Here is a 25,310-nt window from a genome sequence, read left to right as displayed (position 1 = left end):
TCACAGAGTCGTGAGGATTAAATGAGATAATCCACGGGAAGCACTCCACTGCTTTTATTCCACATCTATCTTCCCCTCACACTATTGCCCCCCTGAAGGTAAGACCTTCTGGGCTGGACTCATTCCCAGACGAAGCTCAGCACCTGGTTCTTCACAGGTGTGAGCACCATCATGCTAATTAAGGACACCTGTGGCTTCTGCGCCCACTGCCACCCAGGCAACCACAAACCCTGACGTAACTCCAGCCGCATTTTGCTATTAAAAAATCAAACCTCAGGGAATTGAATGCAGAAGAAAGTTAATTTGCAGAATTGCTGTGTTTACTTAAATTTCCTGGAAAAGGCTCCCATTGGTTAATGACTGGGGGGAGGGGACCACCAAATGGTGAAGGCCACTGGCCCCCCTCTAACCATTAACCAGCTGGGAAGCTGACCAACAGGATTTAGCAGCAGCAGCCCCGCTGGCTTACTGTACACATGACATGATCCAGGACAGCAGGACCAAGCCAGCAGTTGCAGCCTGAGCCCACTGCTGACCGTGAGTAACAGCTGCCCGGCCTCCAGAACCAAGCCATGACTGTGTCTTGCTCACCTGAATTTTTTTTTTTTTAAATGGGGCATGGAGCCTTAGGGCAACCAGCAGTGACAGGAGACAACCCTTGAGAGGGTTTTCCAGAGTCTGTGGGCCACCCACAGGGGTTTTGATTTTTCCTGGGCTCCTGTCTTGCAGGAGTTGACTCGGCTCTAAAAGCCATTCCCAGCTATCACACAATGCCCCTAAGGCCAGCCAGACAGCCATTAACAGCCTCTGAGATGGAGTCTGAGAGCTGGGATGGATCGGCACAATAGAGCGCCCCTGCCCGGGGACACAGGCAGGGGAGGACAGTGCCCAGGTGACCCAGCACAGACTGTACCCTACAGAGCTGCACACACCTCCTCCCTGGATGACCTGGGGCAAGGATCCTGCAGACAGAACGGAACTACCAGCATTACAGCACACAGTCTGAGGTTAAATGCACAGGGCCTGGGACTGTGCCTGACTTGTACAGAGCATCTAGAAAAATAGAGAACACAGTGGGTGTGTACTGCATGTGTATGACTTCAAAAATGAGGGACAAGGAAGACATACATGAAATGAAATCCATGGATGATATTGATATTCTGCATTTTTACGTTGCTGGGTTTTCACTCTAGAGAAAGGCAGAACACAAGCTATGTAGTCAGACCGCTAGGCTTGGGATTTCAGCCCTCACTCCCTGGGCCTCAGTTTCATCATCTGTACAATGGACCCAGGATGACCCAGGAAGTGAGGTCATTAAAGAAAGCAGTGTTAACAGCTGTGACTGATATTCACAACAGTCTTGTGAGGTGGGTAGAGTTTTAATCCCCATCTTGGAGGATTAGTACAGGAGGGGATTAGCACAGGAGGGTATGAGGCATGAAATCTCAGAGACAGCAGGAAGAGAAGGGAAGAGAGAAGAATTTCTACTGGGGGCAAGCCCATCCCGTTCCAGGCTGTGAACTGCATCAGGTCCTTGCCCAAGAAGGGGCCAAAGATGAGCATGGAGATGGCCAGGACTGAAGCAAAGATCTCACTAAAGTCTGACAGGGGCAGTGACAGAGAGAAGCACAGAGGAGGGCTTCCTGGAGGAGGTAAGGAAGTGATCCAGGCATGACAGGGAGGGGACAGGCCAACAGAGTGCAGAGAGTGGAGCCACATGGGGAAGGACTGGAACTGGCCCATCTTTGTCTCCAGTTCTCAGGCCAGAGCCAGGCTTTGCAAACATTGGAGAATGGAATGACCTCCCTGGCCTGACCCAGGCAGAGGGATGAAAGTCTGGTACGTGCTTGGAGGACACCCCAAGAGACACAGTGTTGCTATGACTGAGATTTCAACAGGCCAAATTTGGGGTTGGGGGTTGAGGCAGGACTCTCTGGGCAATGTGAGTGAGGATCAGCCCTGCCTGGGAGCAATGGGAGTCCCTGACAGCTTTTCTGCAGGAGGCTGGCCCATCTGCTTGATTCTGGAAACATGCCCTGGCTGCAGAGGAAAGAAAGGTTGGCAGGAGGTGAGCAAGAGGCATGGAGATCAGGTCGGGGAGGAGGGGCAACTGGGAGGGATGCCAAGTCCCAATTTTGGGCTGTGTCCTAGAACTGGAGAAGAAGACAGACCCCAGAAAGGTGGACAGTCAAATGGGCCAGGCCAGGGGTAGGTGTTGTTAGCAACTCTACTTTATATCAAGGAAACAGGCAGAGTTTGAACAGTGCACCCAGATCATCTGGGTCATAAGATAGTGCTGAGATCTCCATCTGACTTGGTCTGCCGTGAAACCTGGGAAAATGGAGATTGTCTGTAAGCCAGGAAACTGGGCAGGGATGGGGTGAGGCTCTTATCAAAGCCAAGAAGCCAGGAACAGGAATTGTATTTCCACCACCTGGAGGGAGGCAGGCAGGGGGCTTGAGAGGGGCTCAAAGAGAGGTTCTCGTGAAGTTCTGGGTTTGCAGTGGGCCAGGAAAGGGCCTCAGGGTGTGTTCCGGAGCAGACTACTGACTCCCACCTTCAGTGTGCATGCATTCTCCTGAGGGACTGGTTTCATTGTGGATCCCCAGCCCCATCCCAGCATAGCTAGTCCTGCAGGTGGGGTGGTGCAGGGGGACCTGCTTCTCCTATAAGCATCCTTCCTTTATAGGAATACGGGGGCGTTCCATAAAGCACAGGGCTTGGGACCACTGGCCTTGCAGGCAGAGTGTCTGCTTACTGATTCTGACCTTGGCTATATTTTTTGGAATCATTTTATCAAACCTTTTTAATGGCTTATCATTAATTTTTTATTGTGGTAAGATATATAAAGATTGAGCCTTTCAACCAGGTTTAAGTGTGCAGTTCTCTGGTATCAGGTACATTCACATTGTTCTGTAACCATCACCACCATCCATTTGCAGGACTTTTTCATCATCACAAACTGAAACTCTACCCATTAAACCCTAACTCTCCATTTCCCCCCTCCCCACCCCCAGTGCTGATAACTACTAACCTTCCTTGGGTTTCTATGAACTTGACTGTTGTAGGGCTCTCATGTGGCTCAGTCAGTAAAGAATCTGCCTGCAATGCAGGAGACATACTGATCTCTGCCCCCTGGTTCCTAGCACCAAGTTCCTAAAACCCTTGTAATTCCCTAAGTGATAAGAATGCGAGAAGCATCTTTTGCTCGAGTATTTGGTCTTTGACCCTGCTTCCTGAGGCAGAGCTCCAAAATCCCTTGGCATTTCCTGGGTGACAGCAGTGTCCTTTGCTCTAATGAGATGCTGGGTGACCTCCTGGATAGCCTCAGGATGGGGGCTGGTCACCTGAAAGATCAAGTCATGACTGGAACTTGGAACTTTCAGCCCCATCCTGCAGGAAAGGGCGAGGGGTTAGAGATTAAGTTCATGATCAATTCCACCTATTGATGAAGCCTCCATAAGCATGCCAAAGGTGTGGGGTTCAGAGAGCTTCTGAATGTACATGGCGAGAGGGTGGTGTATATACAAGCCACAGGGACAAGAGCCCCTGTGTTTAAGACCCCTCTAGACCTTGCCTTACTCTCTTTATCTGACTGTTCATTGTTATTATACCCTTTACTTTTTATTTATTTTGAATTTTTAGTGGAGTATAGTTGATTTACAATGGTGTGTTGATTTCTGCTGTATAGCAAAGTGAATCAGTTATACATACACAAGTATTCACTCTTTTTTTAGTTTCTTTTCCCATGTAGTTCACTATGAAGTATTGAGTAGAGTTTCCTATGCTATACAGTAGGCTCTTCTTAGTTATTTATAATAGTAGTGTATGTATATTAATCCCAATCTCTCCATTTATCCCTTCTCCCTCACTTTTCCCCGGGTAACCATAAGTGTGTTTTCTGTATCTGTGACCCTATGTAAGCTCATTTGTAACTTTTTTTTTAGATTCCATATATAAGGAATACCATATGATATTTGTCTGTGTTTGATTTACTTCACTCAGTATGGCAGTCTGTTGGTCCATCCATGTTGAAGCAAATGGCCTTATTTCAGTCTTTTTATGGCTGAGTGATATCCCATTGTATATATGTACCACATCTTTATCCATTCCTCTCTCAAAGGACATGTCCTGACGACTGTAAATAGTGCTGCAGTGAATGTTGGGGTATGCATCTTTTTGAATTATGGTTTTCTCTGGATATATGGTCAGGAATGGGATTTCTGCATCATATGGGAGCTCTATTGGTAGTTTTTTAAGGAATCTCCATACTGTTCTCCATAGAGTCTGGACCAATTTACATTCCCACCAACACTGTAGGAGGGTTGCTTTTCTTCACACCCTCGCCAACATTTATTGTTTGTAGATTTCTTGATGATGGCCATTCTGATCTTGCATTCTAGGAATTAATCCCACTTTGACATAGTGTAAAATCCTTCTACTACGCCGCTGAATGCTGTTTGTTAACATTTTGTTGAGGGTTTTTGCATCAATGTTCATAAACAATTGTCTGTAGTTTCCTTTTCTTATAGTGTCTTTGTCTGCCTTTGGTATCAGGGCAATGAATGAGTTAAGAAACATTCCCTCCTCTTCAGTTATTTTGGAAAGTTTGAGGAGAATTTGTGCCAATTCTTCTTTAAGTATTTGGTAGAATTCAAAACTGAAGCTGTATAATCCAGGTTTTTCTTTGTTGGGAGGTTTTCAATTACTGATTCAATTTCCTGACTACTTAAAGGTCTATTCAGATTTTCTGTCTCTTTGTGGTTTAATTGTGGTATGTTTTGTGTTTCTATAAATTTTATATTTCATCTAAGTTATCCAATTTTTTGGTGTATAACTTCTAATTTTTTCATAGTATTCTCATAATTTTTAAAAAATTTCTGTGCTATAGGTAGTAACAAACCATGTGCTCACCAGGACCTGTGGTGAGTGTCTGAGTGTCTCCTATGGAGGTATGGGTAAGCAGTGGACTGCTGCAGGGACAGGGGCTCTGGGTGCAGTAGACCTGGGTATGGCATAAACCCTCTTGGAAGAGGTCACCATTAACCCCACCATAAAGCTGCCAAAACTTACGTAGGACTGGGGAAACACACTCTTGGCGGGCACAAACAAAACCTTGTGCACATCAGGACCCAGGAGAAAGGAGCAATGATCCCACAAGAGACTGCCCCAGACTTGCCTGTGAGTGTCCAGGAGTCTCTGGTGGAGGTGTGGGTCGGCAGTGGCCTGCTGCAGGGTAGGGGGCACTGAACGAAGCAGTGCCTGCATGGGAACTTTGGAAGGAGGTCTCCATTATCTTCATTACCGCCACCATAGTTTGGCCTCAGGTCAAATAACAGGGAGGGAACATAGCCCCACCCATCAACAGAAAATTGGATTAAAGATTTATTGAGCATGGCACCACCCATCAGAACAAGACCCAGTTTCCCCTCCAGTCAGTCTCTCCCATCAGGAAGCTTCCATAAGCTTCTTATCCTTCTCCATCAGAGGGCAGACAGAATGAAAAACAGAATCACAGAAAACTAACCAATCTGCTCACATGGACCACAGCCTTGTCTAACTCAATGAAACTATGAGCCACGCCATGTAGGGCCACCCAAGACAGATAGGTCAAGGTGGAGAGTTCTGACAAAACGTGGTCCACTGGAGAAGGGAATGGCAAACCACATCAGTATTCTTGCTTTGAGAACCCCATGAATAGTATGAAAAGGCAAAAAGATAAGACACTGAAAGATGAACACCCCAGGTCAGTAGGTGCCCAATATGCTACTGGAGATCAGTGGAGAAATAACTCCAGAAAAAATGAAGAAACGGAGTCAAAGTAAAAACAACACCCAGTTGTGGATGTGATGGGTGATGGGAATAAAGTCTGATGTTGTAAAGAGCAATACTGCATAGGAATCTGGAATGTTAGGTCCATGAGTCAAGGCAAATTGGAAGTGGTCAAACAGGAGACGGCAAGAGTGAATATCAACATTTTAGGAATCAGTGAGCTAAAATTGACTGGAATGGGTGAATTTAACTCAGATGACCATTATATCTACTATTATGGGCAAGAATCCCTTAGAAGAAATGGAGTAGCCATCATAGTCAACAAACGAGTCTGAAATGCAGTACTTGGATGCAATCTCAAAAATGACAATGATCTTGGTTGGTTTCCAAGGCAAACCATTCAATATCACAGTCATCCAAGTCTATGCCCCAACCAGTAATGCTGAAGAAGCTGAAGTTGAATAGTTCTATGAAGACGTACAAGACCTTCTAGAACTAACAGCGAAAAAGATATCTTTTTCATTATAGGGAACTGGAATGCAAAAGTAGGAAGTCAAGAGATACCTGGAGTAACAGGCACATTTGACCTTGGAATAGAGAATGAAGCAGGGCAAAGGCTAATAAAGAGTTTTGCCAATAGAACGCACTGGTCATAGCAAACACCCTCTTCCAACAACACAAGAGAAGACTCTACACATGGACATCACCAGATGGTCAACACCGAAATCAGATTGATTATATTCTTTGCAGCCAAAGATGGAGAAGCTCTATACAGTGAGCAAATACAAGAGCAGGAGATGACTGTGGTTCAGATCATGAACTCCTTATTGCCAAATTCAGACTTAAATTCAAGAAACTAGGGAAAACCACCAGACCATTCAGGTATCAGTTCAGTTCAGTTCAGTTCAGTCGCTCAGTCATGTCCAACTCTTTGCAACCCCATGGACTGCAGCACACCATGCCTCTGTGTCCATCACCAACTCCTGGAGCTTACTCAAACTCATGTATATTGAGCCATCCAACCATCTCATCCTCTGTCATCCCCTTCTCCACCAGCCTTCAATCTTTCCCAGCATCAGGGTCTTTTTCAAATGAGTCAGTTTTTCAAATCAGATGGCCAAAATATTGGACTTTCAGCTTCAGCATCAGTTCTTCCAATGAATATTCAGGACTGATTTCCTTTAGGATGGACTGGTTGGATCTCCTTGCTGTCCAAGGAACTCTCAAGAGTCTTCTCCAACTCCATAGTTTAAAAGCATCAATTTTTCAGTGCTCAGCTTTCTTTATAGTCCAAGTCTCACATCCATACATGACTACTGGAAAAACCATACCTTTGAATAGACAGATCTTTGTTGGAAAAGTAATAGCTCTGCTTTTTAATATGCGTCTAGATTGGTCATAACTTTTCTCCCAAGGAGCAAGCATCTTTTAATTTCATGGCTGCAGTCACCATCGGCAGTAATGTTGAAGCCCAAAAAACTAAAGTCTGTCATTCTTTCCACTCTTTCCTCTTCTATTTTCCATGAAGTGATGGGACCAGATGCCATGATCTTAGTCTTCTGAATTTTGAGTTTTAAGCCAACTTTTTCACTCTCCTCTTTCACTTTCATCAAGAGGATCTTTAGCTCTTCTCTGCTTTCTGCCGTAAGTTTGGTGTCATCTACATATCTGTGGTTTTTTATATTTCTCCTGGCAATCTTGATTCCAGCTTGTGCTTCATCTAGTCCAGCACTTCTCATGATGTACTCTGCATATAAGTTAAATAAGCAGGGTGACAATATACAGCCTTGACATATTCCTTTCCCAATTTGAAACCAGTCTGTTGCTCCATGTCCAGTTCTAACTGTTGCTTCTTAACCTACATACAGATTTCTCAGGAGGCAGTTCAGGTGATCTGGTATTCCCATCTCATGAAGAATTTTCCACAGTTTGTTCTGATTCACACAGTCAAAGGCTTTAGCATAGTCAATAAAGTTATTATTATACAGTGAAAGTGACATAGCTTCAAGGGGTTAGATCTGATAGACAGAATGCCTGAAGAACTATGGATGGAGGTTCGTGATATTGTACAGGAGTCAGTGATCAAGACCATTCCCAAGAAAAAGAAATGCAAAAAAGGTAAAATGGTTGTCTGAGGAGGCCTTACAAATAGCTGTGAAAAGAAGAGAAGTGAAAGACAAAGGAGAAAAGGAAAGATATACTCATCTGGATGCAGAGTTCCAAAGAATAGCAAGGAGAGATAAGAAAGCCTTCCTCAGGGATCATTGCAAAGAATAGAGGAAAACAACAGAATGGGAAAGACTAGAGATCTCTTCAAGAAAATTAGAGATATCAAGGGAACATTTCATGCAAAGATGGGCACAATAAAAGACAGAAATGCTTCTAACAGAAGCAGAAGATATTAAGAAGAGGTGGCAAGAATACACAGAACTATACCAAAAAAATCTTCATGACCCAGATAACTACGATGGTATGATCATTCACTTAGAGCCAGACATCCTGGAATGTGAAGTCAATGTGAAGCCTTAGGCAGCATCACTATGAACAAAGCTAGTGGAGGTGATGGAATTCCAGTTGAGTTATTTCAAATCATAAAAGATTATGCTGTAAAAGTGGTGCACTCAATATGCCAGCATATTTGGAAAACTCAGCAATGGCCACAGGACTGGAAAAAGTCAGTTTTCATTCCAATCCTGAAGAAAGGCAATGCCAAAGAACGCTCAAACTACTGCACAATTGCACTCATCTCACATGATAGCAAAGTAATGCTCAACATTTTCCAAGCCAGGCTTCAACAGTATGTGAACCATGAAATTCCAGATGTTCAGGCTGGATTTAGAAAAGGCAGAGGAACCAAAGATCAAATTGCCAACATCCATTGGATCATCAAAAGAGCAAGAGAGTACCAGAAAAATATCTATTTCTGCTTTATAGACTATGCCAAAGCCTTTGACTGTGTGCATCACAACAAACTGGAAAATTCTTCAAGAGATGGGAATACCAGACCTCCTGACCTGCCTCCTGAGAAATCTGTACGCAGATCAAGAAGAAACAGTTAGAACTGGACATTGTTCAACAGACTGCTTCCAAATTGGGAAAGGGGTATGCCAAGGCTGTAAAGTGTCACCCTGCTTATTTAACTTATATGCAGAGTATGTCATGAGAAATGCCAGGCTGGATGAAGCACAAGCTGGAATCAAGATTGCCAAGAGAAATATCAAAAACCACAGATGTGTAGATGACACACACATATGGTAGAAAGTGAAGAAGAACTAAAGAGCCTCTTGATGAAAGTGAAAGAGGAGAGTGAAAAAGTTGGCTTAAAACTCAACATGCAGAAGACTAAGATCATAGCATCTGGTCCCATTACTTCATGTCAAATAGATGGGGAAACAGTGGAAAGAGTGACAGACTTTAGTTTTTTGGGCTCCAACATTACTGCCGATGGTGACTGCAGCCATGAAATTAAAAGACGCTTGCTCCTTGGAAGAAAAGTTATGACCAACCTAGACAGAATATTAAAAAGCAGAGACATTACTTACCCAACAAAGATCCATCTAGTCAAAGCTGTGTTTTTTCCAGTAGTCATGTATGGATGTGAGATTTGGACTATAAAGAAAGCTGAGCACTGATGAATTGCTGCTTTTGAACTGTGGGGTTAGAGAGTCCCTTGGACAGTAAGGAGATCCAACCAGTCCATCCTAAAGGAAATCAATCCTGAATTTTCACTGGAAGAACTGATGCTGAAGTTGGAACTCCCATACTTTGACCACCTGATGTGAAGATCTGACTCATTTGAAAAAGACCCTGATGCTGGGAGAGATTGAAGGCGGGAGGAGAAAGGGACAGAAGATGAGATGGTTGGATGGCATCACTGACTCAATAGACATGAGTTTGAATAACCTCCAGGAGTTGGTGATGGACAGGGAAGCCTGGCGTGCTGCAGTCCTTGGGGTTGCAAAGAGTCGGACATGAACTGAGCAACTGAACTGAACTGAACTGAACTGATAAGTAATAATGCCCCTACTTTCACTTCTGCTTTTGGTAATCTGAGACTTCTCTCTCTTTGTCGAATTAGTCTAGCTAAAGGCTTATCAATTTTATTAATCCTTTTGAAGATTAGATTTTATTATAATTATATCCTAATATATGGTTATGCTATGCTATGCTAAGTTATTTCAGTCGTGTCCAACTCTGTGCGACCCCATAGATGGCAGCACACCAGGCTCCTCCGTCCCTGGGATTCTCCAGGCAAGAACACTGGAGTGGGTTGCCATTTCCTTCTCCAATGCATCAAAGTGAAAAGTGAAAGTGGTGAGGTGAAGTTGCTCAATCTCTGACTCTTAGTGACCCCATGCTTGCAGCCTAACAGGCTCCTCCATCCATAGGATTTTCCAAGCAAGAGTACTGGAGTGGGGTGCCATTGCCTTCTCCAAATATATGGTTATAATACTATACAATATCATATTTTGGCTTCATTGATTTTCTCTAACTTCTATTTATTTATCTGTGCTCTAATTTTTATTGTTTCCTTTCTTCTGCTAGCTGTACTCTCTTTTGGTTCCTATTTACATGGATTATCTTTTTCCATTCTTTCATTTTCATATATGTGCCTTTGGATCTAAAGTGAATCTTTTGTAGTGAGCATATAGTTGTTTCTTTTTTAAAAATCCATTCTGTCAATCTCTGTCTTTTGACTGGAGAATTGTATCCATTTACATTAATTACTCATATGGAGGAACTACTCGGTCATTTTCCTATTTGTTTTCTATATGCCTTATAGTTTTTTTGTGCTTTATTTCCTGCATTACTAATATATTTTTGTGTATTTAGTTGATTTTCTGAATTACATGGGAAGATTTATATTCCTTAATACAAAGGAAGGAGTTTAATTATCTTCCACTTCCCTCTGTGCATGTGCTGTGTGGTGCTCAGTCATGTCCAACTCCTTGTGACCCTATGGACTGTGTAGCCTGCCAGGTTCCTCTGTCCATGGGATCCTTCAGGCAAGAATACTGGTGTGAGTTGCCATGCCCTCCTTCAGGGGATCTTCCCAACCCAGAGATTGAACCCAGGTCTCCCACATTGCAGACAGATTCTTTACCATCCGAGCTACCAGGGAAGCCCAAGAATACTCGAATGGGTAGTGTATCCCTTCTCCAGCAGGTCTTCCTGACCCAGGAATCGAACTGGGGTCTTCTGCATTGCAGGCATATTCTTTACCAGCTGAGCTAGCAGGAAAGCTCCTCTCTGTGCACACTCTATATCTTTTCAGGTTTTAATGGAAATTGCATTTAATATGGTAAAGTTATAACACTGTCGTTTGACTTTATGCCAGATCATCTTCAATAACATACAAAACTGCTCTTATATAGTTCCATTCCCATATCTTTTCAGTTATATGTCACAAATTACATCTTTATTCATTGTGTGTCCAAAAAGATACATGAATAATTATATTTTATGTGTCACTCTTTTAAATCATATAGAAAACATAAACAAGTGGAATTACAAGTCAAAATTATGCTAGTTTTTATACTAACTCATGTATTTACCTTTTGCAGAGATCTTTACTTCTTCTTACAGAATCTATTTACTTTCTATGGTTCTTTCATTTTAACCAGAAGTACACCCTCTAGCATTTCTCATAGGAGAGGTCTAGTGGTAAGCTACCTCAGCTTTTGTTTATCTGGAAATGTCTTAGTTTCTTCCTCACTTTTGAAGGACAGTTTTGACTGATAGAGTATTCTTGGTTGATAGTTTTTTCTTTCAGTAATTTGAATGTATTAACTGAGTGGGTAGTTAACCTTTCTAAGCATCTATTCTGCCCACCTAAAATCAAAATAATCCTTTATACTTTGTTGTTGTCACCTGAAGCAATATTTTGGGCACATGGTTTGGTATTTGAAAATCACAGCAGGTGCAATTCATACTTTCAGGAGAGGAAATCAAGGCCCAGAGTTCTGACTTGCCCCAGGCCACACAGCCAATGTAAAAGAAGAAATTGGAGCTTGAGTGGGGTCTTTGCTAGGGCTTCTGCCTACTGCTTACCATGCCCACTGCCTCGGAGGACCCACATCATCTAATGAGCATTTCTGATTTTGCAGGACCTGGCCATCCTGGACAATGCTACCCACCCTGTACACCTGTCTCCTCTGGCTGTCTACCAGTGGGCTCTGGACCGTCCAGGCTAAGGGCTCTGACACTGACATGAGCACAAGGAACCCTCACCGGGACTTGGCTCCAAACAATGTTGACTTTGCCTTTACCCTGTATAAGCACCTAGTGGCCTCAGCTCCCGGCAAGAATGTCTTCATCTCCCCTGTGAGCATCTCCACGGCCTTAGCTATGCTGTCCCTGGGCGCCAGAGGCTACACACGGGAGCAGCTTCTCCAAGGCCTGGGCTTCAACCTTACTGAGATGTCCGAAGGTGAGATCCACCGGGCCTTCCGGCATCTCCACCACCTCCTCAGGGAGTCAAACACCACCTTGGACATGACCATGGGCAATGCCTTGTTCCTTGACCACAGCCTGGAGCTTCTGGAGTCATTCTCAGCAGACACCAAGCACTACTACGAGCTGGAGGCCTTGACCACAGATTTTCAGGACTGGGCAGGAGCCAGCAGACAAATCAACGAGTATATCAAGAATAAGACGCAAGGGAACATTGTGGACTTGTTCTCGGAGTCAGACAGCTCAGCCACACTCATCCTGGTCAACTACATCTTTTTTAAAGGTACCCCTCACCCATCCCATTCAGTTAAAGCCATCAAAGCCCAGAGTGTACTCTTAGGCAAAGTCTTTGATCTTATAAAGCACATGCATGTCTGAAGAGTCTCCATCTTCACCATGATCCTATTAGAAAAGTGAATTACATCACCCTCACCAAGGATCAAAATGACACTCAGAAGAACAGCTTGCCCATGCTCTTGCAGGTTGGTTTAAGGCCCACATGTAACCATGAACCCTCTGAGTGCCTCATGGTCTACAGATATTGGCCAACTTCTGACTGAGATTCAGGTACTTGGTCAGGGGCTGAAAATACAGTCTAGAACCAGACAGATAGCCCACACTCTCAGGAACTTCCAGACAGCCTATTAAACACTTCCCAAGCCAGCTGTGACCAAGACCCCTCTCAGTCAAACCGCAGCCCCTCCTCACCAACTTGGAGCAAAATTTTCCAAAGTGCGTATCCATAAAAATCACCATGGAGACCTGTTAAAATGACAGATCCTGGTGTCCATGCCAGATCTACTGGAGCAAAACTGCAGCAAGAATGTTCTAGAATTTGTATTTTTAACAAGGGCCCCTCCCCCAATCATTTTTATGAACAGGTAGCTTGGGGATATACTAAACTTTGGTAGCTTAAACAGCACAAATTTTAGGCTTGTTACTTGTGTGTGTGTTTTGAGAATTTCAACATCTGGTCTCTTAACAACTTTTAAGTTTATGTTAGTGTTAGTGTGCTAGTCACTCAGTCATGTACGACTCTTTGCGACCCCGTGGACTGTAGCCTGTCGGGCACCTCTGCCCATGGGATTCTCCAGGCAAGAATACTGGAGTGGGTTGCCATTCCCTTCTCCAGGGGATCTTCCTGACTCAGGGATCAAACCTGGGTCTCCTGCATTGCAGGCAGATTCTTTACCAACTGAGCCACCAGGGAAGCCCCAAAAGTGTTATTAACTGTAGTCACCAAGCTGTACATTAGATTCCTGAAACTTACTCATTTTGTAACTGGAAGTTTGTACCTGTGACCATCTTCACCCATTTCTCCCCTCATTCTATTCCCTGTTTCTGTAAGTTCTGTGTTTTTAGAGTCCACATACAAGTGACAGCATAATATTTAACTTTCTCTGTCTGATTTATTTCACTGAGCGTAATGCCTTCAAGATTCATCCATGCTGTCACAAATGGCAACGTTTCCTTCTTTGAAGGGCTGAATAATATTCCAGTCAGTGTGTGTGTGTGTGTGTGTGTGTGTGTGTGTGTGTGCGAATATAAATGTACTTTTCTTTATTCATTCATCAGTGGATACTTAAATTGTTCCCATATCTTGGCTATTGTGAATAATGCTTCAGTGAGCATGGGAGTGCAGGTATCTCTTCAATATAGTGGGTTCATTTCCTTCTGATAATTCCTAGAAATGGAGTTGCTGGATCATGTGGTAGTTCTAGTTTTAATTTTTTGAGGAACCTCCATAACGTTTTCCATAAGGGCTGCACCAATTTACATTCCCACCAACAAGGCACGAGGGTTCCCCACATCCTTTTCCCCATATCCTCACCAGCACTTGCTTTCTTTTTAATAATAGTCATCCTGACAGGTGTGATGCAATATCTCATTGTGATTTTGATTTGCATTTCCCTGGTGATTAGTGGTGTTAAGCACATTTCCTTGTACTTATTGGCCATTTATATTTTATCTTCTTTGGGGGAAAAAATATCCATTCAAGTCCTCTACTCAGTTTTAAATTTGATTATTTGAGGCTTCTTTTGATATTGAGTTGGATGAGTTTCTCACTTTTTTTTTTTTTTGGGATATTACTCCCCTTATCTAATATATGTTTTGCAAATATTTAATTCCATTCCATAGGTTGCCTTTTTTCTTTGTTGACTATATCCTATGTAGAAGCTTTTTGGTTTGATGTGATCCCATTGGTTTATTTTTCTCTCTGTTGCTGTGCTTTTGCTATCTTACCCCCCCCCCCCAAAAAATCATAGCTAAGATTAACATCAAAAAGCTTCTTTTCCCCTAAATTTTCTTCTAGGAGTTTTATGGTTTCAGGTCTTCTGTTTAAGACTTTAACACATTTCAAGTTAGTTTTTGTGAATGATGTAAGATAGGTATTCAATTTCATTCTTTTGTACATGAATATCCTTTTCTCAGCTCCATTTATTGAAGAGATTATTTTTTCCCCCTGAGTATTCTTGGTTCCCTTGTCATATATTAGCTGACTATATATGTGAAGGGTTATTTTAGGCTTTCAGTTCTGTTCCATTGGTTGATGTGTCTGTTTTTATGCCTGTACCATATAGTTCTGATTGCTATAACTTTATAATATGGTTTGAAATCAGGAGGTGTGATGCTTCCAGCTTTCTCTTCTTTCTCAGTATGGTTTTGGCTATTCAGGATCCTTTGTGATCCCAATCAAAAGACAGTATTCTTTACACCTGCCCATGGGAGGACCAAGGAGTCTAGGAATGTTTGCCTGGAAATGTTCCTGGATGCTCCCGTGAATTCTCCAGGCCATGTCTCCCACTAGACTATGCACTCTTGTGCATGGCATCCTCAGCTCGTTGGGCACCCTAGTGTCTTTGCATGGTGCTTGGCACATGCAAGGAACTCAGCAGTGGTTGCATAGAAGTTCTGCAACACTGGTAGAGGGAGGACCCTCTTGAGCCTAAGGGAGACTGAGAGACGGCTGGCAGGACAGGGGCTGACAGGGTATCATTTGACACAGGGCTTTGCTTTCACAATTTCTAAGCATTCTCATGACCACAATGGGGCTGAGTTCATAGGAAATAATATTTCCTGGTAATAAAATCAGAAAGAGTTTGAACATCTGAAAGAAGAGCAGACATTGACAGGAGCGTGGGTTGCTTGATTATACACAGATGTTCTATGATAAAGCAAAGCTAATTAATAAGGCCCTGTTTAAGCTTAGAGATACTTTGAAATGTTTCCAGCAAGCCAGGATAATAATACAAATGAAGAATGGTGCAGCTCTCATCACTAAATTTAGGACATGGACGATGTCCCTGGCGTGTTCCTTACTTAGTGAATTGTCTTAACAGCTCTTTTTCAGAGAACATTAGAAATATTGTTAAAAGATCTTCCAGGGATTCATCCTTGCTGTCTCCAATTTCCCTTCATAAATTCCTAGGAATTTTCAAGAAGAAAAATCCCTTAAAGTAGAAGTTAGATGGCATTCTAAATTTGGTTTTCTACCAAGCTGGATATACGATACACTTGCTTCTAGAAAAGAAATACTCAGTAAAAAGCACACAGCAAACTTTGAAGTATGGAAAACCTAGCACTAAAAAATATTTCACCCACAATTTTTTGGCTGTGAGTTGGAGCCATTGGCCACAAAACACACCCCCTTAGTTCTGAGGAGTCCAGACTTCCTTTGTTTTGGTTTTAGTCACTAAGTCATGTCTGACTCTTGCAACCCCATGGACTGTAGCCCGCCAGGCTACTCTGTCCATGGGACTTCCCAGGCAAGAATACTGGAGTGGTTTGCCATTTCTTTCTCCAGAGGATCTACTGGACCCAGGGATCAAATCCATGTCTCCTGCATTGGCAGGCAGATTCTTTACCACTGAATCATCAAGTAAGCCCAGAGGATGGCTTGAGAGCCCATAAACTATCTCATGTGCTGTGAGACAGCCTCAGTCATGGAGATGGACCAGGCGCAGTCCCTGAGTCTCCAGGATCTGTATCCATTGCTCGTTACCCTGCATCCTCTGGCTTCTGCCTGTCATCTCCCTTAGAAGCCCTTCCAGGGTGCTGAGGCTGCCTCAGAACCAAGAGTTTTTGCCCATGGTCCAGAGATCCCACAGGTGGATGGATGGAGAATGTCTGCTTGGAGCTATGCTCTGGCCACCTTCAGGCAGCCTCAGTTGGCAAAAGTAACCTCACAAGGGTTTCTGGGTTGGAGGTCAAGGGCAGCCAGAACACTTGGGGTCTTCTGGACTCAGGGTCCTCATTCATCTCCAGACCTGGGGAGACAGCCTAGAGCCAAGGAGGCCCTGGTGAGACTCAACCCATGTTTAAATATCCAAAAACCTGTCATCTCCAAGAGGACTTGGAGTTGCTTGGAATAAACTCAAGGGCTGAACAGGCTCAGCAGGCAGGTATTACCAACAGGCAGGCTTTGGCTTCCTCTAAGGAGCAACTCCGGTGGCTCAGATGTAAAGAATCCACCTTCAATGCGGGAGATTTGGGTTCAGTCCCTGGGTTGGGAAGATTCCCCTGGAGAAGGGAACAGTTACCCACTCCAGTACACTTGCCTGGAGAGTTCCATAGACAGAAGAGCCTGGTGAGCTACAGTCCATGGGGTCGCAAAGAGTCGGACATGACTGAGTGACTTTCACAAGGAGCAACTTCCTTCCCACCAGTATTAACCAGTAGTGGAAAGTCCCATCAATTACAGTAGTGAGTTCCCCATCACAAGAGGAACAAACAGATTGCATGATGCTGTTGTGGAATGTGGTGAAGGGAATATGAGTCCAGGTGGGGATGGGAGTCTGAGACCTTGAAGGACTCATCTCACCCTGATCCTGTCTCTAGGAAATGTGCTGTGGCCCCTGGGGCCACTCAGGAGGGGAGGAGGGGCCTGCAGGAAAGTGGGTACGACTGACTGGGTGACCAGGCTGCCTGCTGTGCTTCTGTGGCCAGGACATCAGGGGGTGAGGATGGGAATGGTTGATCAGTTCCCCCAGCACTACTTCCAGAGCCCTCCAAGCCAAGATCCACTCGATCCAAAGTCTAGTGTACTGAATCCCACTCCCAAATCCCAGGACTGGCATTCTCTGTTTTCTCTCTCTCCTTCCATTTTTAGAAGTCAGTCTCAGAAAGCATACTAATCCTCAGTGTATCCCAAAGGAGGATGGAGCAGGCTTTACACCTCTGGGAGTTTCACATCCTAGCACAAAATTCCAGCAGCTCTGGTGAGGACCTTCCAGGTGGAGGAGGCCACTGCGTAATTTGTTTGGTGGTCAGCCCTGGTGCTCTGATGCCACCCAAGCTGTGCTTTTCTCCTGTTCTCACGGGCCTGTTTTTTCCCCTCCCCATCCCTCCTGTCCCCAGGCATGTGGGCGCACTCCTTCGACCTGGAAAGCACCAGAGAAGAAAACTTCCATGTGAACGAGGCAACCACAGTGCAGGTGCCCATGATGTTCCAGTCGAACACCATCAAGTACCTGAACGACTCGGTGCTCCCCTGCCAGCTGGTACAGCTGGACTATACAGGCAATGAGACTGTCTTCTTCGTGCTCCCAGTCAAGGGGAAGATGGACTCGGTCATCACCGCGCTGAGCCGGGACACCATTCAGAGGTGGTCCAAGTCCCTAACCATGAGGTAAGCCCTTAGCCAACTGAGTTTCTGCAGTTCCCAGAAAGTGGGGTGAGTAGAAAAGGGACCCATCTAGCTATCCTTCTACCCCTACACTTGCCCTCCAGGGCTTATTGTTTCCCTGTGTGCTGGGTTCTCTGACCTAAAGTCACACTTGTTTATCCACCTGTTGATTGACACTGGGATGCTCTGGGGCGTTCCACAAAGGGAGGTCCTTCTCAATCAGGAAGTTGATAGCTACCCCCTGTATTATCACATCTTTCATCTTTTTCTTAAACTGAGTTCACAAGCCCACACTGATCCATTCTGTTACCTTGCTTACCTGCCACCAAGCACTGCTAAAGATTCCTGAGAGACCATAAAAATACATAATGAAACTACTGACCACGGTACCCGCCCTGGAACCAATGCAAAGCCTGAAAGTGAAAGTCCCTCAGTTGTGTCCAGTCCTTTGCGACCCCATGGACTGTCCATGGAATTCTCTAGGCCAGAATACTGCAGTAGGCAGCCTTTCTCTTCTCCAGGGGATCTTCCCAACCAGGGATTGAACCCAGGCCTCCCGCATTGCAGGTGGATTCTTTACCAGCTGAGCCACAAGGGAAGCCCAAGAATACTGGAGTGGGTACCTATCCCTTCTTCAGCAGATCTTCCTGACCCAGGAATCGAACCAGGGTCTCCTGCATTGCAGGTGGATTCTTTACCAACTGAGCTATCAGGGAAACACACAAAGCCTATGAATGGTTAAATCACTTGAGGGATCTAATGCTTCTTCCATCTATCAACCAATCAGTAAACAAGTAAGAAAGTAAGGACATAAGTACATAATAAACTCATTTTTCCCAGGAGCCCCTGAGCTAGAGGGAAATCAAAATTACAGTCAAGCTTGTGTCCAGCCCTGATCCTCACCTTGGAGGAGGGAGCAGATGTTCTCGAGAAGATGGTCTTCACTCTTGGGAGACGGGGGTTTTGTCTGTGCATGAACCAATCAACATGAGAACTGGTGGGGGAGAGGATGCAGACTCAAGGGGGAGAGGGGCTGTAGGAGAAGGAGGCTGCCCTTGGATCTAGAGTCTCTCGAGAAGGCTCGTGGGGCAGGCACCATATCATTCATTCATCCATCCATTCATTCAGTATCCATATGTGGAAGCAACTGCTATGTACGGTGCACTAGGCTAAGCAGAAGGGATGTACTCTAGAGAAGAAAGAAGATTCTAGTGGAATTATTAGTGGTACAGTGACGTAAGCTCTGTAAGGGCAAGAGAGGGAAGGAGAGGCATAACGTATAAAACTTGGGGGAGGATAGGAAACTGGACTCTACCCCAGGAAACTGGGGAAGGGGCTGCAGAGCAGAAGGCTTTCACTTTGAACTGAGCCTTAAGCCTGAGTAGAAGTTCAGTCAGCATGAAGCACCCCAGGATCGCGGGTGGAAGGGGTAACAGCACCAGCCAAGTCAGGGAGGCCAGGACCCGAGCACCATCAGCAGCAGAGGATAAGCCAAATCCCTCTCAGATGAACTTGGTAATCCAAGAATTTTGCAGGCAGAAAAATCTAGAAAGAAGCTCTTCTACTTTGTTATGGACATAGGCTTTGTGTTCCATGGTTTGGGGTTCTTTTTATTATAAATGATCCTCTTGGAGAGCTGCTGAGTGCTGGTGCTTCTGGAGAGGTTAATCCAGTTCCAGAGTGGACAGGAGGTCCTAGGGCATTCTCCTTCAGGAAAGAGAGCTGTGGTCAGCTCTGTGTTCCAGAGATCCCCAGAGCCACATGGGGGCCATGGAAGGCATTCTTAGTGTCCTTGGACCAACCTTCCCTCCCTCCAGGGTGTGTGCATGTGAGCCCGTGTTTGGTCCATCCGTCCATCCATCCATCATGTGCTCAGTCGTGTCTGACTCTTTGCAACCCCGTGAATGCCAGGTTCCTCTGTTCATGGGATTTTCCAGCCAAGAATACTGGAGTGGCTTGCCATTTCCTCCTCCAGGGGATCGTCCCAACACAAGGATCAAACCCATGTCTTCTGCATTGCAAGTGGATTCTTTACGGCTTGAGCCATTGGGGAAGCCCCATGTTTGGTCAATAGTAGGGACCCATTTGCCAGTTTTTCTGGTCAACCGTCCCATCCCTACCTCACCCTCACCCCTCGAAGGGACACTGTAATTCAGGTACAGCCCCACCAGGTGGTGATAATGCTATGGTTCAAATTCTAAACCCTGATGTATTGAAAATGAGACAAAGGATACCCTTTATCTTTACTCCAAAAATAATCTCTAAACTAAAATATTTAAAACAACATTCACCAGTAACATGTGCCATTTTCGTCTAGATTTTTAAAAAATAAACATTCAAGATAAAACTTTGCACCTTTAGACATCATATGTGATTGGGCATCTACTTTATCCCAATGATGTCACCCACAGCTCCTCACCTTCACACTCACGCGGTCACTTCTCACCACTCCCAGCATCACTGCCCCTTCCCCACCATGCTCTCCAATGGATCTGAGCTCAGCATCCTTCAGAGCCCAGCTGATACCCCACCTCCCACTGGAAGCCCCTGGGCCCTACTCACAAGGTGCTCTCGCGAGAGCCTTCCCCCGGGTCCCCTTGCTCAGCTGTCACCTTCCTGCTGCCGGCAGGTCATGGGGACAGCTCTCGGGGTAGGGCGATGGGGCTCCGAGGCAACAAGTCCTGAAGAATCATAGTCCTGCTGCTTCCCAGGGGTGTGACTTTGGAGAAATTCTTCAGTCTCTCTTTGAGATTCAGTCTCAATCTGGAAATTGACGATGTTGACTCCACTTTGTAAGGTTGCGCAGCTTAGGCGAGGTAAAGGAGGTCAGGAAGGTGAGCCAGGAGCTGCCCGGTATGGGTCTGCCTCCCTTACCTTCTGTTGCTATTGCTCATCTAGATAAGTCCCACATCTCATTGGCCTTGGACTCCGCCTCAGTTCCCCAGGTTGGCAGCCTCCAGGCCTCTCCAGGTTGGCTTGTGCTCAGTGCAGAGCAGGTCTCCAGCCTTCCCTCCCGCAATGGACAGCGCGTGCCTTAGCACAGACTTCAGGGTTTCAGGCATCTTCTCTCCCCCATGTGGTGTAGATGAGGACAAGCTCAGAGAGGGATGGGACTTGGCTAAAGCCACACAGCATTAGCAGCACAGCTGGGGCCAGGACCGCTGCTCCCAGCTCCCTGTTCCCTCCACTCCTCTGTTTCTCCCAGGGGATGCTTGAGGTTCCACAGGTCTTTTTTTTTTTCTTTTTAAAATTAAAGTACAGTTGATACACAATATTGTGTTAGTTTCAGGTGTATAGCAAAGTGATTCAGTTATATATATCCTTTTATTGTTCTTTTCCATTATAGGTTATTATAAGATAATGAATACAGTTCCTGTGCTATACAGTAAATCCTTGTTGTTCATCTAATTTATATATGGCAGTGTGTATCTGTTAATCCCATACTCCTAATTTATCCCCCTACCCCTTCCCTTTTGGTAACAGTGTTTGTTTCCTAGGTCTGTGAGACTCTTTCTGCCTTATAAATAAATTCATTTGTATTATTTTTTAGATTCCACATATAAATGATATCGTATAGTATTTGCCTTTTGCTCTCTGACTTATTTCACTTAGTATGATGTTCTCTAGGTCCATCCATGTTGCTGAAAATGGCATTAATTCTTTTCTTTTTCATGGCTGACTAATATTCCATTGTATATATACACCACATCTTCTTTATCCATTCATCTGTTGAAGGACACTTAGGGTGTGTTGTCTACTGTAAAGAGTGCTGCAATGAACATAGAGGTACAGCTATCCTTTCAAATTAAGAGTTTTCTCTGGATATATGCCCAGGGGTGGGATTGTTGGATCATATGATAAATTTTTAGTTTTTTAAGGCAACTCCATACTGTTTTCCATAGTGGCTGGACCAATTTATATTCCCACCAACACTATAGGAAGGTTTCCTCTTCTCCATGCCCTCTCTAGCATTTATAAACTTAATATTTATAGACTTTTTAAATGAAGGCCATTCTGACTAGTGTGTGGTGATGTCTCAGTGTGATTTTGATTTGCATATCTCTAATAATTAGCAATGTTGAGCATCTTTTCATGTGCTTATTAGCCATCTGTATGTCTTTTTTGGGAAAATGTCTATATAGGTCTTCTGCCCATTTTTTTGATTGAGTTATTTGGTTTTTTGATATTGAGTTGTATGAGCTGTTTGTATATTTTGGAAATTAAGCCCTTGTTGGTAGCATGATTTGCAAATATTGGCTCCCACTCCATAGGTTCATTTTGTTTATGGTTTCCATTGCTGTGCAAAAACTTCTGTTTTATTTGATCCTATTTTTTATTTTCGCTTTTATTTCTCTTGTCCACAAGGACTTCTTTAGGGATTCTTTCCTTCAGGGTCCAGGAGTTTAGCTGGATTGAGTGGAATCAGCTCCAAGAAAGAGCTGAGAAGAAAGGACTTTGCAATTCAGAGGCCCAAAGAAGAAGCTGCTTGTGTGTTGCAGGGAGAGGCAGATGCTGCTGCCTGCCCTGTCCCCTCCCCTGTCCCCAAAGAGCAGGTCCATCAGGGAGGCAGGGCATCCCAGGGGAAACGGGAGTCTGGCTGACCAGGCCCAGCCCAGGAAAGTCTAACCCCATCTGCTTACCCGAGCAGCCAGGTGGACCTGTACATCCCAAAGATCTCCATCTCTGGAGCCTACGACCTTGGGGGCATCATGGGGGACATGGGCATTGCAGACTTGCTCAGCAACCGGACACATTTCTCAGGCATCACCCAAGAGGCCCTGCCGAAGGTGTCAAAGGTAGGTGTCTTTACAGCCCCTCCTTCCCCCTCTACCAAAATTCACAGTACAAACAATAATAAGCAACACAGAGCCCATCCATGAACAGGTCACTAGAGCCCAGGCTGAGAGGTCTTCTCCAAGCCTCCAGTTTACAACAGGCTAAACGGAGGCTCAGCAAGAACGTGACCTCCCTAAGGTCACACAGGAAGCTGGAGACAAAGCAGTAGCACAGTCCAGCGTCCACCTGTTCTGCCAGGCCACACAGAGGGGCTCTGTGGAAGACAAAGTCATCACGGCAGGACTGCCAGCAAAAGGAAGGGTCTGCATGAGATCACACTGAATCGCCACCCTTCAGCTTTAGGTTCTGTCGCTCAGAAAATATTACTGAACATGTTCCATGTGCCCCCACCTGTGCTAGATACTAGGGATGCCTCAGACAAGGCCCTGCCCTCACAGGATCTTACCATCCTATGGATGACAAAAAAAAAAAAAAGAGAGAGAGAGGGGACAGGAGAGTGAGAGTAGCCCCTGCCCTCACGCTCACAGATCTTGACCACTGTGATGTCTGGCACATGGTGTGCGCTCAACATTGCCTGTGTGTGAAGGACTCAGTCAAACTGCTACCTCCTTACAAGGTGGCTGCAACCCCAGTTTCTCAGAGGAGGAATCTCTGGGAGAGTGAAGGTCACAGAGGCAGTAAATAGAATAACATATGACTCAAAACCTCACATTCCCAGGACACACTGCAGGGGTTCCTAGTCCAGCTCAGCTTCTCCCTAGCCATGTGGGGCTCGTTACAGAGTGCGCTGAGCCTCTGATTCCCAGCTGCTCCATCCAGGAGAGTCCTGTCCCTTCGTTGCTGTTGTTTACTTGCTAAGTTATGTCTGACCCCTTGCAGCCCCATGGAGCCCGCTAGGTTCCTCTGCCCACGGGATTCTCCAGGCAAGAATACTGGAGTGGGTTGCCATTTTCTTCTCCAGGGGCTCTTCCCCACCCAGGGATCAAACCTGCATCTCCTGCATTGGCAGGCAGATTCTTTACCACTGAGCCACCAGGGAAGCCATCCTATCCCATAGGTAGTGTTATTTAATCAGCCAGTTCTGATCTGTCCAAGGCTTTTAATACAAGCCACTCAAGAGTTTTACTGGCTTGAGAATATCTTCTAATTTTGATTATAACTAGGGATGTTTGAGAAGTCACAGATGACCCTTTCCCCTACAGAGTGGGTACAAACCTTTTGCATAAATCGAACCCTCGTATTTACTGGCAAAATGAAGAGGGAACGAGGTCTCCGTCCACCAGCCCAGGACCCAGTAAGGGACGCCCAATATGGATGCTGAGCTCCAGTTTAAGCCCCAAGTCCTTTTATCTCCGTTGGTGGGCTCCACCTGCCGGTTTTCTAGGGAGGCAGCCTAGGTGTGACCTGGGTCCGGGAGGTGGACAGATTCCGGCGCTGGTCCGGGGCTGCCGCATAGATGAGCTATCAGTAAGTGCCCGTCTCTGAGCCTCAGCTTCGCAGTCCAGAAAACTGAGGGTGGGAGGAGCTCAGAAAGCTCCGCCCACGCAGCAGGTGCTCATCCTCCACGCCGGGTCTGTTCCCACCAGGTGGTCCATAAGGCAGCGCTGCAGGTCGATGAGAAGGGCTTGGAGGCAGATGCCCCGACCCGGCTCAGCCTGAGCGCAGCGCCCGGGCAGCTCACCCTCCGCTTCAACCGGCCCTTCATCATCATGATCTTCGACGACTTCACGTGGAGCAGCCTCTTCCTGGGCAAGGTTGTGAATCCGACCTAAGGGTGCACTCCCAGGAGCCAAGCTGCGTCTGACTCGGGCACCCAGACCCCACAGAAAGGGGTGGGAGGGCTCCCCCTAATCCTCCCCAGGTTCCCCTCTTGTAATAAATCACTGTCATTGCTACTGGTGACAAGTGTGGTTGAACGGGAAGAGGGGGACGACCGATACATTGAGTAATATCAATGTAATACTGTGCTGATGCAATTTTCTGGTTTTGATCCTTGTCCTACGGGTATGTGATATGTGGAAGCACCATGAAAGGTCTATGGAAACATTACTATTTTTGTAAACTTTTGTCAGTTTGAAATTATTTCTAAGTAAAAACTTGAAAAAAGAAGGAATCATCCAAGTCAAAACACAACAGAAAGATGTATTTAAAGTGCTGGGGGTTGGGGGCGGGGATGTCATATCATTCAGAAAGCAAAAAAACAAAAAAATCCTTCAAAATTGAAGACAAAACAAAGGGATTTTTCAGAGAAATAAGAGCTGAGGAAGCTTACCACCTTTACTAAAAAATTTTAAGTAGTTCTTTACAGAGAAATAAGATGCTTCTAGATGGAAAGTAGGATGGACACAAAAGAATGAAGAGCACTGGAAAGGGTACACATGTGGACAAAGAAAAAATATGTTTAAACACATTTAAAGTATCACTGAAGATGGTGACTGCAGCCATGAAATTAAAAGATGCTTACTCCTTGGAAGGAAAGTTATGACCAACCTAGACAGCATACTCAAAAGCAGAGACATTACTTTGCCAACAAAGGTCTGTCTAGTCAAGGCTATGGTTTTTCCAGTGGTCATGGATGGATGTGAGAGTTGGACTGTGAAGAAGGCTGAGCGCCGAAGAAATGATGCTTTTGAACTGTGGTGTTGGAGAAGACTCTTGAGAG

The 25,310-nt window shown here is 45.1% G+C and overlaps 1 protein-coding gene across 1 annotated transcript; it reads left to right on the top strand.

Moving 5' to 3' along the window:
* Positions 1 to 429: 429 nt before the first annotated feature.
* On the top strand, positions 430 to 24,548 carry SERPINA6 (serpin family A member 6). The gene is made up of 5 exons (XM_027521667.1): positions 430 to 537; positions 11,880 to 12,508; positions 17,584 to 17,854; positions 22,500 to 22,647; positions 24,235 to 24,548. The coding sequence occupies exons 2-5, from the start codon at positions 11,899 to 11,901 to the stop codon at positions 24,418 to 24,420; spliced, it is 1,215 nt and encodes a 404-aa protein (XP_027377468.1). The 5' UTR covers positions 430 to 537; positions 11,880 to 11,898; the 3' UTR covers positions 24,421 to 24,548.
* The last annotated feature ends 762 nt before the right edge of the window (positions 24,549 to 25,310 follow it).

This window comes from Bos indicus x Bos taurus, chromosome 21 (assembly GCF_003369695.1).
Source record: "Bos indicus x Bos taurus breed Angus x Brahman F1 hybrid chromosome 21, Bos_hybrid_MaternalHap_v2.0, whole genome shotgun sequence".
In the NCBI taxonomy this organism is placed as follows: domain Eukaryota; kingdom Metazoa; phylum Chordata; class Mammalia; order Artiodactyla; family Bovidae; genus Bos; species Bos indicus x Bos taurus.
Note: the sequence above shows the minus strand (reverse complement) of the source record. Positions and strands in the feature narration are given on the sequence as shown.

What these genes read in the sequence shown, in the direction of transcription:
- SERPINA6 (XM_027521667.1), top strand. Translation starts at nt 11,899, where the DNA reads ATGCTACCCACCCTGTACACCTGTCTCCTCTGGCTGTCTACCAGTGGG. An exon ending in CAACTACATCTTTTTTAAAG is followed by an intron (nt 12,509 to 17,583) that starts GTACCCCTCACC and finishes TCCTGTCCCCAG; the next exon opens with GCATGTGGGCGCACTCCTTC. An exon ending in TCCAAGTCCCTAACCATGAG is followed by an intron (nt 17,855 to 22,499) that starts GTAAGCCCTTAG and finishes TTACCCGAGCAG; the next exon opens with CCAGGTGGACCTGTACATCC.